This window comes from Trachemys scripta, chromosome 8 (genome assembly GCF_013100865.1).
Source record: "Trachemys scripta elegans isolate TJP31775 chromosome 8, CAS_Tse_1.0, whole genome shotgun sequence".
NCBI classification, from domain to species: Eukaryota; Metazoa; Chordata; order Testudines; family Emydidae; genus Trachemys; species Trachemys scripta.
The window spans coordinates 34,180,609-34,197,833 of record NC_048305.1 but is presented as its reverse complement, the minus strand read 5'-3'; the positions used below and the strand labels follow the sequence as shown (position 1 = coordinate 34,197,833).

The following is a 17,225-nucleotide window of genomic DNA, read 5'->3' as shown; positions in this document are numbered from 1 at the left end:
GATAGCACCAGCTGGGCAGCAGCCCAGACGCGACGGGCCAGGGGCTGGGTCCCCGCAGCAGGCCCCGGCTCGGGAGGTTCGGGGGCGCCAGAGCTGCAGCCGCGGAGCGCCATGGCCGCTTCCTCCCCCCGCGGCAGTGGGAGCTGCAGCAGCGGCTGCTCCCGAGTCCCGCTGGCCGGGGGTGAGAACAGCCGCCGCCTGGCCCCGCGGGCCGCCCCCCTCCTCACCCTACCACCCAACTGAGTCCTGCCTGCAAGGGACCAGGCCGGACTCTCACTACCCCGGCCCCGCGCTTCCCCTGAGTCTCCCGGGCCTCCCTCCAGCGCTTGCGGAGGAAGGGTTTTTTTTTTTTTTTTTTGGCCCCCCCCCCCGCCACCCCCCCCACCTCCCCCCCCCCCCCGCGTCCCGATATTTGTCTTTGGTGATCTGGTCACCCTACTTTGGGCTGATCCATTGCCCATTGAAATAAATAGAATGACTACCATTGGATCAGACCCTCTATTTTTTTAACAAAAATGTGTGTATTTTCAGTACACTTTTTCATACCTCCCAACATCTGAAGGAGCTAAAGTGGGAAAGGTGCTGCCCTGTTAGGGTGGAGGTAGTGGTGGTGTTGGGTGCTATCCCTTGTGGAGGGAGGGTTGGCTGCTGACGCTGGTGGGAGGTTGCAGAGTAAGACTGCCTTGCACTCATCCTACAACAGTGGCTACAGTGGCTCCTGTCCCGGAGGGGCTTGCTGGGCTTGGCTACCTCTGAGTGTTGTAACCTGGCCCATGGTTCACTTGTTCACAGTGCTGCTCCATTTGGCCTGTCTACACCTCCATAGATGGAGATGAAGGGGCAAATGAGCCAAATTTGATTGGCATTGTGACTTAATGCACGGGATCGCAGTGCCTGAAGTGGGAAGCTGAGCCCAGCTAGCCCTGCAGGAGAGGAACCACTTTAACCGAGACATGGGGTTTTGGGGGTCAAAGAGGACAATCACAAGAAACCCAGGACTGTTGGGAAATCTGTAGTTTTAAAACTTTAGTAAATCAAATAAATTTAAAAAAAAATCACATCCTTCACTAAGAGCTAGCTATTTGTCAAGTTCAATCTTTTTTTTTTTTTTAAGGGTGGTTACAATTTTTTTGTAATGACAAAAGTATTTTGTGTTTTCCACTTTTCCATAATTTAAAAGCAGCTCTTAAACTTTCAAAATAAAATCACTCTCAGATAGGAACTATGCACGGAAGATTTCAGCTCCCAAAGTGAATTTTCAGATAGTTTCAGCAACTGAAATAACTAGGTTATAAAGAAAAGGTATTTTTCAACCTTAGGTATAATAGGCTATCAGTGATCTTTGTAACAAATTATAAAAATCTAGAGAATAACAGAACTATGAGCAGTGAGTGGCATGTATTTTATGAAGGACAAATTTTGCTAGACAAACATGGTCACTTCGTGGATACAATTACAAAATTAGTGTTTGCAATAGAAGTTACATCAGAACTTTAGTAAAATATTTGGTACAGTGTCCAGTTGCTATGGATAGGAGCCCAGCCATTGGCTGATGCACTGCAAACCAGGTGTAATGAGATCCTATGAACTTAGTGGGTGTCTGGTGGGATTCTGCAGTGAAGTTATAGGTCTGATTTTATTAAACATTTTCATTAATGATCTGGAAGAGATGGTAAATGGTATGCTAATTAAATTTTCAGAGGGGACTAAATTAGGAGGAGTTGTGAATGCTAGTGAGGATAACAAAATAATATAAAAGGCCTTAGAGAGGGTAGAAAAGGATCAGGGAATAGCAAAATGAGATTGTCTTTCTGCTTCCTCGACCTGTGCCTGTTACATTTCTCTCACTTTTGTATGTAAAAATGTTCCAGTTTAAAATAATGAACAATCCGAGGAGTATGACTCACCTTTGTAAAAGTTGCTGGTGCTTTGACAATCCCTTCGCCGTTGTATGTACTATGCAGAAAGTTCAGTCTCACAGTATATGTCAACCCTCTTCAGAATAAAGCCTATCCATCTGTTTTCCTACTAACACAGCATTAAGCACAGGAAATAAGCTTCCTCTTTGTGCATCTGTAGCATGGGGCACAACAATCCACTCACATAAAATTATATCCTTTCAACAGCCTCAGCCTATTGGAGATGAAGTCTGACAGTGGGGAAGGGCAATTTTACAGGATTATACCACTAGGAAATGTGCATGCACCTCATTATCTGGATAGTCAATATATAGGTCTAGAATACTGGTCCCCAAATTGTGGGGTGCATCCCCGTAGGGGGCATAGAGGAACATTCGTGGGGGGCAAGCTCTACCCTAGCTCCGTTCCTGGCTCTGGCCCTGGTTCTGGCTCCACTCCTGGTCCTGGCCCTGGTCCCGGGGGGCAAGGGGGAGGGAAACAGATTAATTATGAGTGGGGGGGATGCAACATAAAAAGTTTGGGGGCCACTGATTTAGAATCTTGGATACAGCTAGGGGGTGTGCAACAAGGCTCAGGGGAGGAGGCTGTATCCTTTTCTTATGAAACTAATAAATAATCTGGCATCGGATAACTTTTGCAGGATACTCAAATTGTCTATCACATAGTCTTAGGTTGTTTTTTTTATATCACAGTGCTGCTGTTTTGTTTTGCAGGTAACATACACATATTGACTTGTGTATTCTTTTGTTGCCTGTATGAAATAAAGTGCCTCTATCCCCATTCGCCCACTCAAAAGAAAACAGAGAGAAGAGATAGGTAGATCTTATCAGACACTTGCTAGAATATCAAGAGGATTATTTCCTAGAACTGTAGAGCCATTTACTGAATCATAGCTGTGCTTTTCACACTATTAATAGATTTTCCAAGTGTCAAGCAGGATACTTAGTCTGGGAGGGAAACAGAAGGGTGAAGGAGGTAAAGGTGACTAAGGGGATGTTTTGGTGGTTATCAGGGAGATTGTGTGTGTGGGTTGGGGAGAGTGCCACCATCTAGCATCAGCCAAACAAATGCCTTTTTCTTTACCGTATGGATTTGGCTTTACCATCAGTGGAGAGCTGGTTTAAGAATAGGTGTGGGAAGCTCATTGGAGATGTTGGGGTTGGGAGGGTACAATTTCATCGCTCTCAGTGGAGGAAGTGATCCATCTTGCACCTGTTTTAATATGACCAAGTTTGGGCCTCAGTATATTTCTGGAAGGAAGGAATTCCATAAGCTCCCGAGGATGTTCAGCCTCCACAGACTTACGGGCTTGTGAATTTACTTTTTATCGTTAGCAAGAGAACGTTGTTAAATGAAGAAAGCACTACGGTATTAGGTGAACTGAAAAATACGATTTCTTTTGGGTTTTTTTACAGTGCAAATACTTGTAATAAACAATAAATATAAAGTGAGCACCGTACACTTTGTAGTCTGTGTTGTAATTGAAATTAATATATTTGAAAATGTAGAAAACATTCAAAAATATTTAAATAAATGCTGTTTTGTTATTGTTTAACCGTGCAGTTAATCACGTGATTAATTTCTTAATCGGTTGACAGCCCTTATTTTTATATATATATAAAATCATATAGTTATCTACTCTGTATGTGTACATGTGTGCATGCATGTAGGAAGGGATGATGAGATGCGAAGGCTTTAGCAACAGGAGCTTGGGGGGAAAAATTTATTGGAGCTAATTTTTGTATCCACTGTAAATCCAGATTCCTTAGTTACCATGACTCATTTCAGAGCTAAAAGGGAGATTAGAAAAACCTCTAAAAATGACTGAAAATTGATTTTTCTTCATTAATGTACTACTTCAGGCTCTTCCATGGCTAGGAATCAATGGTGGGTCCCATTGGGAATCTGGGAATCTCCCCTTGCCAGTGGTATAAAGCTCTCATTTTTATCCCTGCAGGGGCACAAGATAACAAACGTGAAAGTCATTTACATTTTGTATGTAGAGAGTTGATGCTGGTGCAGTACTGAATTTTGGCTGCCCTGGACTTAAGTTAGGTGCGATTGTTGTGAGGAGAACCCATAGTTAAGGGTGAGAGTGGCAATGTTTCTCTGGTAGGTTGGGTTATTGTTATTTTGTAAGCTGCTCGGGAATTTAGAAAGTTAGATGTAGTCACCAGGAGACTGGTTAATGGCCAGAGGGTGGGAGAGATGGTCAAAGGTGCATAATTCATTTATCACTTGGCTGTCTGTTGCATCACATTGATATTACCTCCATATCACATATGTGATATACATGAGTGTGCATATGATTTGCCTGATGATCTTCTACTTTATTGCTTTAAAATTGCTGTAAAATAATTTGTGGTTCAATCCTGTCCCTCTTATGCATGTATGCAAGGAGAAGGAAGTTGTGTGTGGCATAAAGGCAAGCAGCATTCTGCATTGATGCACAAAGGCATGTTTACACATATGCCTCTGCAATGAGCCAGGGTGCAAGCCACAGCCTGGAGAGGTGTAGATTGGTGGAGAAGTGGCACAACTGGGTCAGTAGCCAGTCGATGCAAATGTTGCAAAATCAGCAGCCAGCCCTGGTCAGTAGCAAATAAAGTACCTTCTTTCACTATATTGGCTTTTTTGGGTCAGGGCAGGATGTAGCTCTTATTGTTTAAGATGGCAACATGACCAGTCATAGAATCATGGAAGATTAGGGTTGGAAGAGACCTCAGGAGGTCATCGAGTCCAACCCCCTGCTCAAAGCAGGACCAACCCCAACTAAATCATCCCAGCCAGGGCTTTGTCAAGTCAGGCCTTAAAAACCTCTTAAGTATGGAGATTCCACCACAACCCTCGGTAACCCATTCCAGTGCTTCACCACCCTCCTAGTGAAATAATTTTTCCTAATATCCAACCTAGACCTCCCCCACTGCAACTTGAGACTATTGCTCCTTGTTCTGTCATCTGCCACCACTGAGAACAGCCTAGCTCCATCCTCTTTGGAACCTCCCTTCAAGTAGTTGAAGGCTACTATCAAATCCCCCCTCACTCTTCTCTTCTGCAGACTAAATAAGCCCAGTTCCCTCAGCCTCTCCACGTAAGTCATGTGCCCCAGCCCCCTAATCATTTTTGTTGCCCTCTGCTGGACTCTGTCCAATTTGTCCACATCCCTTTTGTAGTGGGGGGCCCAAAACTAGATGCAATATTCCAGATGTGGCCTCACCAGTGCCGAATAGAGGGGAATAATCACTTCCCTCAATCTGCTGGCAATGCTCCTACTAATTCATCCCAATATGCTGTTAGCCTTCTTGGCAACATGGGCACGCTGCTGACTCATATCCAGCTTCTCGTCCACTGTAATCCCCAGGTCCTTTTCTGCAGAATGGCCGCTTAGCAAATTGATCCCCAGCCTGTAGCGCTGCATGAGATTCTTCTGTCCTAAGTGCAGGACTCTGCACTTGTCCTTGTTGAACCTCATCAGATTTCTTTTGGCCCAATCCTGCAATTTGTCTAGGTCACTCTGGACCCTATCCCTACACTCCAGCATGTTTACCTCTCCCTCCAGCTTAGTGTCATCCATAAACTTTCTGAGGGTGCAATCCATCCTATTGTCCAGATCATTAATGAAGATGTTGAACAAAACCTGCCCCAGGGCCGACCCCTTGGGCATGCCGCTTGATACTAGCTTCCAACTAGACATCAAGCCGTTGATCGCTACCTGTTGAGCCCGAAAATTTAGCCAGATTTCTATCCACCTTATAGTCCATTCATCCAATCCATACTTTTTAAACTTGCTGGTAAGAATACTGTGGGAGAACGTATCAAAAGCTTTGCTAAAGTCAAGCTATATCACGTCCACCGCTTTCCCCATATCCACAGAGCCAATTATCTCATCATAGAAGGCAATCAGGTTGGTCAGGCATGACTTGCCCTTGGTGAATCTATGTTAACTGTTCCTGATCACCTTCCTCTCCTCCAAGTGATTCAAAATGGATTCCTTGAGGACCTGCTCCATGATTTTTCCAGGGACTGAGATGAAGCTGACGCGTCTGTAGTTACCTGGATTCTCCTTCTTCCCTTTTTTAAAGATGGGCACTATATTTGCCCTTTTCCAATAGTCTGGGACCTCCCCCGATCGCTACGAGTTTTCAGAGATAATGGCCAATGGCTCTGCAAATCACATCAGCGAACTCTCTCAGCACCCTCGGATGCATTAGATCCCGACTCATTGACTTGTGCATGTCCAGCTTTTCTAAGTAGTCTTTAACCTGTTCTTTCAACACTGCGGGCTGCTCACCTCCTCCCCATACTGTGCTGCCCAGTGCAGCAGTCTGGGAGCTGACTGGCTGAGAAGACTGAGGCAAAAAAAAAAAAGCATTGAGTATTTCAGCTTTTTCCACATCATCTGTCACTAGGTTGCCTCCCCCATTCGGTAAGGGTCCCACACTTTCCCTGACCTTCTTGTTGCTAACGTACCTGTAGAAACCCTTCTTGTTACCCTTCACATCTCTGGCTAGCTGCAACTCCAATTGTGCTTTGGCGTTCCTGATTACACCCCTGCATGCTCTAGCAATATTTTTATACTCCTCCTTGGTCATCTGTCCAAGTTTCCACTTATTGTAAGCTTCCTTTTTGTTTTTAAGCTCACAGAGGATTTCTCTATTAAGCCAAGCTGGTTGCCTGCCATATTTGCTGTTCTTTCTGCACATCGGGATGGTTTGTTCCTGCGCCCTCAATAAGGCTTCTTTGAAATACAGCCAGCTCTCCTGGACTCCTTTCCCTTTCATATTAGCCTCGCAGGGGATCCTCCCCATCAGTTTCCTGAGGGAGTCAGTCTGCTTTTCTGAAGTCCAGGGTCCATATTCTGCTTCTCTCCTTTTTTCCTTTTGTCAGGATCCTGAACTCGACCATTTCATGGTCACTGCTGACCAAGTTGCTACCCATTTCTACTTCCCCTACCAATTCCTCCTTGTTTGTGAGTAGCAAGTCAAGAGGAGCATGGCTCCTAGTTAGTTCCTCCAGCACTTGCACCAGGAAGTTGTCCCCAACACTGTCCAAAAACGTGCTGGATTGTCTGTGCACTGCTGTATTGCTCTCCCAGCAGATGTCACAGTGATTGAAGTCCCCCATGAGAACCAGGGCCTGTGATCTGGAAACTTCTGTTAGTTGTCCGAAGAAAGACTCGTCTACCTCATTCTCCTGGTCTGGTGGTCTATAGAAGAAGTCCACCATGACATCACCCTTGTTGCTCTTGCCTCTAAACTTAACCCAAAGCCTCTCAACAGGCTTTTCTCCAGTTTCATACTGGAGTGTGAGCAATCATACTGCTCTCTTACATACAATGCAACTCCTCCACCTTTTCTCCCCCACCTTTCCTTCCTGAACAGTTTATACCCATCCATGACAGTGCTCTAGTCATGTGAGTTACCCCACCAAGTCTCTGTTATTCTAATCACATCATAGTTCCTTGACTGTGCCAGGACTTCCAGTTCTTCCTGCTTGTTTCCCAGGCTTCTTGGGTTCGTGTACAGGCACCTAAGATAACTAACCGATTGCCTGCTTTCTCAGTATGAATCAGGAAGCCTCTCTTGTTGCACCCTCCTCCTTGTGTTTCCTCCTGGTATCCCACTTACCTCAGGACTTAAGTCTCCACCCCGCAGCGAAATTAGTTTAAAGCCCTCTTCACTAGGTTAGCAAGCCTGCCTGCGAAGATGCTCTCCCCTCTCTTAGTTAGGTGGATCCCATCTCTTCCTAGCAATCCTCCTTCCTGGAACAACATCCTATGGTCTAAAAATTCAAAGTCCTCTCTCCAACACCACCTGCGTAACCATGCATTTACTTCCATAATTCGATGGACCCTACCTGGGCCTTTTCCTTCAACAGGGAGTCATTTGATCCTTATCAAGAAAAAAATGTTACAAGTGTTAATTAAACTTCTGCATGAGGCGTATGCAGTGCAAGGGTCCCATTGCTGTAGTAGCTCTGTGTATGATGCTTATGACTTTCACTTTGGTTGTCAATGTAATGGTAACCTATTCTGTTTTCCAGTTGTTTATTTATAGTTTTGTTTTCAACCCCTGCAAAACTTGATATAGGTACAAAGCTTCAGAAATGTACACATAACAGAATAATAGATAACTGTGATTTGGTTACAAGGCAATAATTTAAGTTGACAGGTTTAGCTGATAACATAAAACACAAGAGAGAAATAGGATCAGTTTATAAATGTCAGAGGAACCCCTGAGAGTGAATTGCTGCCTTGAAGCTGACTCTGGGGCTGTTATTTTGTCTAATATATTATAAGAAGAAATAAACGGATGTCTGAAAAAATCTGGCTGACCAAGATTAAAAGAATAGGGCTATAAATTAAATTCTTCCTTTATGTCACTTTAAGCAACTTTCAAGACAGGCAAAATGTGATTAAATAAAAAGATGTTAGTTCTCAAGAAAGACCTGAGAAACACCACATCGTTTTAGTATGCCAATACTTTTACATTCAGATAGGTTTAACATATCCGTGTCAGAAAAGATTTTGGAAAATAGTCAGGTTGGCTCTTGATTGAGAAAGCAGTTTGTCATAAAGCAGACATGTTCTTCTTTTATATTTATATATATAGAGAGAGAGAAAGAGAGAGAGAGACTGGTCTCCAATTGGTGGAAGCGCAGAAGAGAGTTGTTCTCTAAGCCCAGCTTGAATGCTGGAATGCACTGGGTCAGCAATAGTGCAGGAAGCTACTGTCTCCATTGTAAAAGCAGCCATTAAATAAAGCGATTAAATATACAGTGGGTATAAAATCATAGTAACAGAACATTATCATTGGATCAATGTCTCTTGCTTTGAAAATGTGTCTTCGCTTTGCCTTGACATTTATTTCCCATAAATGCCTCAGCGTTTAAGTAGCATCAGGAGTCCTTTATTGTGTGATGATATTTCTGTATGATGGATTTTATCAATTATTTACAACTAAGGGGCTGGGCACTGGTTGGCTCAGGGGATTGGGATGGAGAGCCTTGCGGTCACTGGTTCAAATCTGGTCCCAGAAATACATTACCATCAGGCAGATCTTTGTTGGCTATGTAAAATGAATTGAGTTCTTAATCTGGTTTGTATTGGACAGATGACCACAACACAGGAAATAACACCACTGTGTGACCTCCTTCTTGACAGTCTCAGCAGGGAGGCCAAGGGCTAAACTACCCTCTGATGCTAGAAGTAGTCCCTTCATGTCAGGGTCAAGGTGCATTGGAAGGTAGTTGGGGGAGCTTAGTTTGCTGTCTCTGTTCTTTGGCTAAAGAGATATCTGATGCTTTTCACCAGCTCTAAACTCATTCTAAAATAATAACACTAAATATGCCCCAAAGCAAAAGGAGAGTCCTTGCTCTGTGCCAAAGATCTGGGACATTTTAGAGTGAGTGAATAAGACTGTTGTTGAAACTGAGACTCATCTTTGGCAGGTTACTAAAGTGATTCTCCTTATACTACTGCACCATGAGACTTTGCTGCTGTCTCAAATGATAGGACAAGCTTCTTGATGGAATGAATACTATTTCTTTTACATACATGCAACCAGAGGTTTTCCTGGTTTGTTCTTAGTGAAACTTAATTCAAGAAAGTGTGAAAACCCAGAAGCAGAAATCTGTGTCATTTTTCTGATGGCAAAATCCTTAATTCAGTTTTGCTGCATTTGCAAGCTCACAAACCCTGGGATTCACATTCAGTTTCTATTTTCAGCAACCAGTAAATAAAAGTAAGAGAAATAGTAACATGTGAGTCATTCAGTCCTACCGTAGGCTGCTTTTCTTCCTTCTCTTTTTTATGTTTCTTTTATGTAAAGCACATCATCCTTGTTCGTGTCCCCTGGCAACATGGTGAACTAATGTGGCCAGATGCATGTGGAACGTGAAAGCTAGAGTATGCCGTACTGTTCTAACGGGGACATTTATTTCTGGCTACACTTGACAATTCATGAATTACTTGAGAAAATACTGCATTTGTAACCTCGTTATCTCCAGGTGCTTTTGACCTAGTGAGGTAATCCTGCTCACTTTGAGAATTGAAGAACCTTGCTTTCTCCTTATGCTTGTCTCGGTCTAAATGGTATTCATACCTAATGAAGGCTAAGAGGCAAATATATTTATTTGTCTGGAAATCCCTCTCTAATTTCATTTTACAATCAGTATGTTTAAGAATCCTCAGTCTGATGTCTCTTGAATGACAGAGTGGAGATGTGGCTTGTCTTTTTTTCTCAAGACTTTACTAAAGCCTTTCTTTTAAAAGCATCTTCTAGCTGCTTCCTGACTAGATTGCTGTCACAGGGGAACACAGAGTCCTTGCTATCACTGTATCTTTCTTCCCCATCTGAGTCATGAGACTCATGATGGAAGATCTATGGTGTCTGAGAGCACGCCTCTCTCATATACATATCTGAACTGTGACTGGATCCTTGGGTTCGCAGCCTGGGACTGTGGGACCACTGTGCCCCCTAACTCTTTCCAGCCTGGGCTGTCTCTCACAATGCCCTGCTAGTGACCAGCAGCAAACCCCTCCAGGTGCTGTTATCACTTAGCACAACAGCATGTGGAGCCCCACAGCCAGCAAAATTGCATGAATGCTCCCAGAGCCACTCATAAATCACACAAGGAAAGGCACCAGCCAGATCCCTCCCAGCACTGTACCTCAGTGATATACCACCTTGCACTGTTCAAGACGGGCAGTGCAAATTTATTAATTGGTTCACCACTTCATCAATGGAAAGTGGACATACACCAGCCTTTGCAAACCTGAGCAGCTTTGCCACACACTTCATACAAATGAAGATAAACAATAAAACACATGTATTGACTACAAAAGATAGATATTAAGTGATAGGCAAAAAGTCAGAGTTAGTTACCAAAATAAAATAAAATATAAGCACGCAGTCTAAGCTCTCAACCCTATTAGACTGGGTAACATCTAGATTAGATTTTCTCACCCCACTGGATATTGCAGTTCATAGGCATATCCTAGTCATTGACCCTTGAAACCTGGGCCAGTCCCCTCTGTTGGAGTCCTTGTTGCTTGCAGCATAGGTGGGTGCAGGAGAAAGGCCAAGCATGGGCCCCATGTGTTCTCTTTTATACCCTCAGTCCCATGTGCTTGGGGAACACAAGTCCAGGCATGTCTGGGGGGCAATGCTGAGTCTCCAGGCAAGGTTGAATACTTCCCCTGGTATGGCCTCATGCAGGTGAATCATTGAATTGTAGCTTGCTGGACAATGGCTGTTGATGGGTTGTTTGATACCCTGCTCAGGTGTTGGTTATTTTCCTTGCTGTTGCCTCTGGGGAGCTAATATCTGGCTGATTCCCTAGCATACAGTATGTTTCAGTGTCAGCCATATAACACAATTTTCATAGCTTCATATGTATTAATGATAGAAAAATGACTTTCAGGCAATCATAACCTTTCCCCTGATACCTCACACGGCCTGCTTTATATGCAATATCACAGTTATATACAGATGAGGAATGTGGGGTTTACAAGATGCTCCTCCAAGGTATAGGATGCCACATGAACATTTTATAGTTGATCCATTTTTGTCTGTTTTCCCTACTCTAGAGTGAAAGGACATGTTTGTCTCTTTGTTTTGAGACATGCAGCATTTCCTACTAAAGGGAAATGTAGGAAAAGTCAACTTATTTTTATCATAAATATACCGTATTAGAATAGGAAATCCTTTAGTCTGGACTTTCCCCCACCTTTGTACATTTAAAAACAACTATAAACTTTGGATGTTCCTTGTTTAAGGATGTGAGAGACACTCCAGACTGATGATGGAGGAGCAGTTCAGGCACCAGTAGCTTTGACCAGTTACATACTTCTGTGTTCTTATGTCGGTGGAGTCCACACACTAGTTCTTCAGACTAGAGGCTTTCATATTATGAGAAGACATATTTATAATAAAATGAATTATCTATGCCTCCAGTGCCCTTCAATAGGAAATGTTGTGTCTCTCAAATTCAAAAAGACAAACATACCCTTTCACTCTATATGTCTTTTCCTTTGTCTGTTTCCCTTAATTTAAGACTAAATACAAAATCTTCATATTGTGGGAGAGAAAAAGCAGAGAGAGAGAGAGAGAGAGAGAGAGTGTGTGTGTGTGTGTGTGTGTGTGTGTGTGTGTGTGTGTGTGTGTGAGAAAGAGAGAGACGGAGAGAGAGGGAGAGATTTAGTAAGATGCCTACCCCCATCTATCAGGCAAACTTCTTGTATTAAAAGAGGAAGTACACAGAAAATGGAATCATACCTCACAGGAAATATTGCCATTTCCACTTCATCCATGGAATACAGGTCCATGCTGAAATGTTCTCAGTTAGCTGTAACCTCAATCTTGTGACTAGGCCAAAGCATTTTTAGAGGGATGTGGATGACTATGAATTTCCTATCTTCTTGTTGGCATTTAACGTTGATCAAATATTCCTTAAATCTGGCATCTCAATACGCTACAGAACAGCAAAGTAACATAATATCCAGAATATACCTGTTAAAGTTGAAGGGATCCTCTGCTGCATGCATTGAGCTTGTCTAAGCACCTATGACTGTTACTGATTTTTAGATTGAGACATATAAGTACAGAGAGGTCTGATTTCTAAGGCTTCTGACCCACTATGATAAAAGTACTACTGTGCCAGTAACAGAACCAGTGTCCCTAGCTCACTGGGAACTCTGCATAACCAAGTGTCACTACTTAATTGAGGAGTCAGCAATCTGGATCCAAGTTTGTGAGGTGGTCAGGGAACGGAGTGTCAGCCATATTAACAGTTGTGTGTCATGGGACTTCCTGGAGGTTAAATGGCACTTGTGTCAAGGTGCCATAAGAACGGCCATACTGGGTCAGACCAATGGTCTATGTCGCCCAGAATCCTGTCTTCCGACAGTGGCCAGTGCCAGATGCTTCAGAGGTAATGAACAGAATAGGGCAATGTGATCAATCCTTGTTATCCAGTCCTAGGTTCTGGCAGTCAGAGGCTTGGGAACACCCAGGGCATGGGGTTGAATCCCTGAGCATCCTGGCTAATAACCATTGACAGACTTATCTTCCATGAACTTGTCTAATTCTTTTTTGAACCAAGTTATGCTTTTGGCTTTCACAACATCCCCTGGCAAGGAGTTTCATGGGTTGACTGTGTGTTATGTGAAGAAATACTTCCTTTTGTTTGTTTTAAACCTGCCGCCTGTTAATTTTGGGGAAGTGCTCAGGCTACAGTAAATACCCTGTTCTTTGTCACACTGCAAACCTTGACTTTTCTGCTTGACTCACTATCTTTGCTGTGCGGCATTGGAATAGAAGTGTCTAACTTAAATATGCCCAGCATGGTAAATCCTGAGGAGGAGAATAAATGTGGCCTAAAATACTCTAACCTTTGTTTGTAGGTCAGGCTGTTCCTTCAGGGTTACATGTGCGATTAAATCTTCAGACAGGGGAAAGAGAAGCCAAGCTTCTAGATAACAAAAATGAAAAAAGTGACATGAAAGACCAGAAGAAAAGGAAAAGGTACAGTAGTATAAAGTACTTGCTGTTCTGCTATACAGAGGTAGATGGGCTTTTGATTTCATTTCTTTTATTAGGAACCGGATTTTCAGAAGTGCTGAATATCCACAGGTCGCAGAGTCTCTAATTGGCATTTGGGGTGCTCAGTACTTCTGTAAACTGGGCCCTAGCTGCCCTACTTCCTTTTCGCCTGGGTGCTAAAACTGTGCCCTCAGTGTGCTTTTGGAGAGACTTTCATACTTTGTAAAGCCATGATTCTGAAACTAAACTTGCAGTATGATTTCTTGCGAATGTCACTTGTTCTTTTGAAACTTTCTGTAGCAATGGGGTGCAAATTATTTTCTAGATATTAATGCAGCAGGATAGCTTATGGAGGGTTTTTTCACAGTGGTTTGAGTCAGATACAACAAGGTCTTTACTTGCTGTTGTGCATTGGCTCTAAGCATTCATTTAAGTGTCAGTTTTTGCTGACACACACTCAAGATGTCACCAGCCTTCACTACATCTATTTTTTTAAAAAATTGCTTAAAAAATACAACTCTCAACCATTTCCGTCCTTGTGCTCTCTTTACAAAGACAGGCTTTGTAATCAGGGGGACTTTTATTTCTCAAAATACATGAGTACTACCATTCTGTGCCCTCCACCGCCCACCCCCTCCCCCTCCTTATGATTCAGTGCATGCAGAAGCTCATTGAGATGTCCCAACCCTGGGTTTTCCTTTCGCCAGTGAAACAATGCTTACTGCCAAAAGAAATCCCCTTTACCAATAGGATCAGGTTAGGACAAAGCAAAAAGAACAGCAGAGTTAGTTTCTTAGACTGTAGTAACTACATTTTGCCCAATCCTTCGTTTGATATCATAATCATCAAAATGTCAGCTTTGGAACTGAATGCACCCATCCCAAGACTTACAAGTAAAAGATCCTTGTCAATATTCTGGGCACACCTGTGCTCTTTTTTTGCTTATGAAATCTTTCCTGTTTTATACATCCCCAGATAATAGATTAGGGAGATAAATTGAGCAGTTTTTATAGTATTAGGAATTGAGATCTCGTGTTGCCATGAGGATTTTCAAACCACAGCTTTATGACTGTCAAGATGGTGTCTTAAAGCCACACTCCTAAACTGTGAGCACTAGATCTAACCTTACTTTGGAGCATTGATTTTTCTGCATGTTCTGTACTAGATAAATGGGAATTTAGTACTCAACTTTTTCTCCCGACAAATGTTGATTGTTTGTATTTTTTTAAGGATAAATTGTTCACCCATATAATGTGTTTTTTTGTTTTTTGTTTTTGTTTTTCTGCAAGGCTGGATGAGATGCATATCAACTCAAACTCATTTACATCACAGGAACTCAAAGAGGCTTTGGCTAAAATGAAGGAAAAAGAAAAGACAGAAAGCACAATGGAACAAAAGGTATTTCCTGTTTCTAAAGCACCCCATGAAAAGCTGGTGTAACACTGTATGAAGCATGCATTAGAAATAACATGGCTACAAGTGCTGGAAAATGTACTGTGGGGAACAATCTTGTAGGGCGGTGGTTTTCAACCTGGGGTCCACAGAGTATGCCTAAGATTTCCAAAGGGGTATGCAGCTCCATTCAAAATTTTATAGGGACCTGCAAATGGAAAAATGTTGAAAACCACCTGTGTAAGGGGAATCCAACAGACCATTTCCTGCTTTGTCTATGGTTATCAGGCAAATATAAATTTTCTGGGTAAAATCCTGATCCCATTGAAATCAATGGCAAAATTTCCCATTGATTTCAATGGCGTGTCAGGATTTCCTCAGCTATGTTGCTAAAGCTGGGATTTCTATATAAATTGAAAGCTTTTGTAAAGATAATTCTAAGCCTTCTTGTTCTAAAAAGCCTTTTATTGCACAGCTGTAGTTAATATATTTATACATGTAGTGTAACATATTTGTTGATAATTGGTACACCATAAACTGTGGCTGGGAAAGCTGCCACTAGTGGTGATCACAGTGTGGACGCTAGTGCACTTTGGAAGTGGACTCAGGTTACTGGTTCAGTGACAGAACAGCCATCAGGTGACCTTGTGGTCACTAACTACCGGAGTCAGATTTGAACCACAAGTGTGAAAGTTTGAATCTCCATATAATCAACCCCTGAAACCCCCAGACCTCAGATCTAAATTTCTTACTGAGGCTCGTGTCATACAAGTGATGCTAGAAGTGAAATGGCAAATCTCTTCCGTGAACATGAAGTAGGTAATGTCAGTAAGACCTCAGGTGGGATGTTGCTTCCCTGGCTTTTTTGGTTGGGCATCATTAGATTTGAATGAGTAATACCAAGAGTAATATGTGAACATTTTTGTGAATACATCTTACTACTGTTTCTTGTGTGGTCCAGTTGTTCATTGTTTTTGTTAATTTAGTTGATTGATTGCTGGTTTGGTTCATGAAAACGTTTGCAAAACTGCAAAGTGTAGTAATTTCTAGTATGAGAATTATTTGTCTAATGTATTATTTGCTATTCATTATTATCCTGTTTAACAGCCTTCACTCAGAATCAGGAAGTAGAAAAAATACCCTCTGACTCTAGGTAACCAATCACATGCCACGGGAAAGAAAAGCAAAGAAGAATCTGTGAACTCCCCATAGTTTGTGACTACCTTTCAGCCTATTTGGTTAGCACTTCCAAATAAGCTGATTCAATCAGATTTGGTTCTTGAATGATTTGCAAACAAAAAGTGGGCTAAATTCATTAGGTGGTTTATTGACAGTGAATTATTAACCAGCTGTAATTATTATGTTTGGATCATTTAGCTCATGAAGGTCCATTCCTGCTCATATTGAAGCCAGTCGCAAAATCCCTATAACTTTAATGGGAACAGGATAAGGCCCCATGGCAGAAGTCAGTTCCAAAAAAAGTCCTCATACAAAACGAATACACTTAAAAAGGCCAAAAAACCCCACTCTTTTCAAAAAGAGACCTGCTCATTTATTTCTCTGCCTGCCAGCATAACATAAAAGTTTCAACCCAGGTTTGTCCGCTCTTGGCTACTCAGTCACACAGAGGCCACCATTCAAAGTAAAACAAACTACGTTTGTGTATATAAGGCTGAGCAAATGGGATGCAGCTTTTTTCTCTTGAGCATCAGAGAGGATTCCTCTGGGTCCAAGCTTCACTCTTGTATGTGGCTGTTGCTTGAGTTGGCTAGGAAAACTGAGGCAAGGGAAGTGAGCAAAGACTGTGATGCCCCCTCTTTGGGTCCCAAAAACACTATACTGCCATCACAGTCCCCATATATCACGAAGATGTTTAGCCTATCGGTTGATTAGAAATGTTATTCCCTTAGTCCAGTCAATGTGTTACAGTTGCTCTAGCAATATTCTTATCATCCTTTGGGCAAGACATCTCCTTTTTCAGATAATTATTTATCTGATGGCAGAATTCTTTTATGAATGTCATTTAAATGCAAAAATCAGTAATAACCCATTGTGTGAGAATGAGCCATGTGTGACACTCCCCAGAGATACGCAGAGTTGTGAGGTATCTCACCATCACCTGCCCTTAGTGTGAAGCAGTCTTGCCTGATGCCTGTTGTAGCTCAGTTTCCTGAAACCAACAGCCTCTGGACACAGACAAGCACTGACTTCCAGAGACCTAACCCTCTCCTGTGCAGGGTAGTGACAGACGCGCACTAATCCTCGAGCCCCTCTGCCAGGATCCCCATATGTAATATCCAGCCCCTGTCACCAAACACTCTCAAAAATAGCCTGGTAAGCTGTCTCCAAAAAGACAGTGTGTACACAGCTT

The 17,225-nt window shown here is 42.6% G+C and overlaps 1 protein-coding gene across 1 annotated transcript in view; it reads left to right on the top strand.

The window, feature by feature from the left end:
• SIL1 (SIL1 nucleotide exchange factor) overlaps positions 1-17,225 on the top strand; it is a gene marked incomplete in the record, with an annotated part of 234,243 nt that overhangs the window by 122,820 nt on the left and 94,198 nt on the right. Inside the window, 2 exon segments of the mRNA XM_034778499.1 lie at positions 13,324-13,444; positions 14,752-14,860. Coding sequence (XP_034634390.1) covers positions 13,324-13,444; positions 14,752-14,860 — 230 coding nt within the window.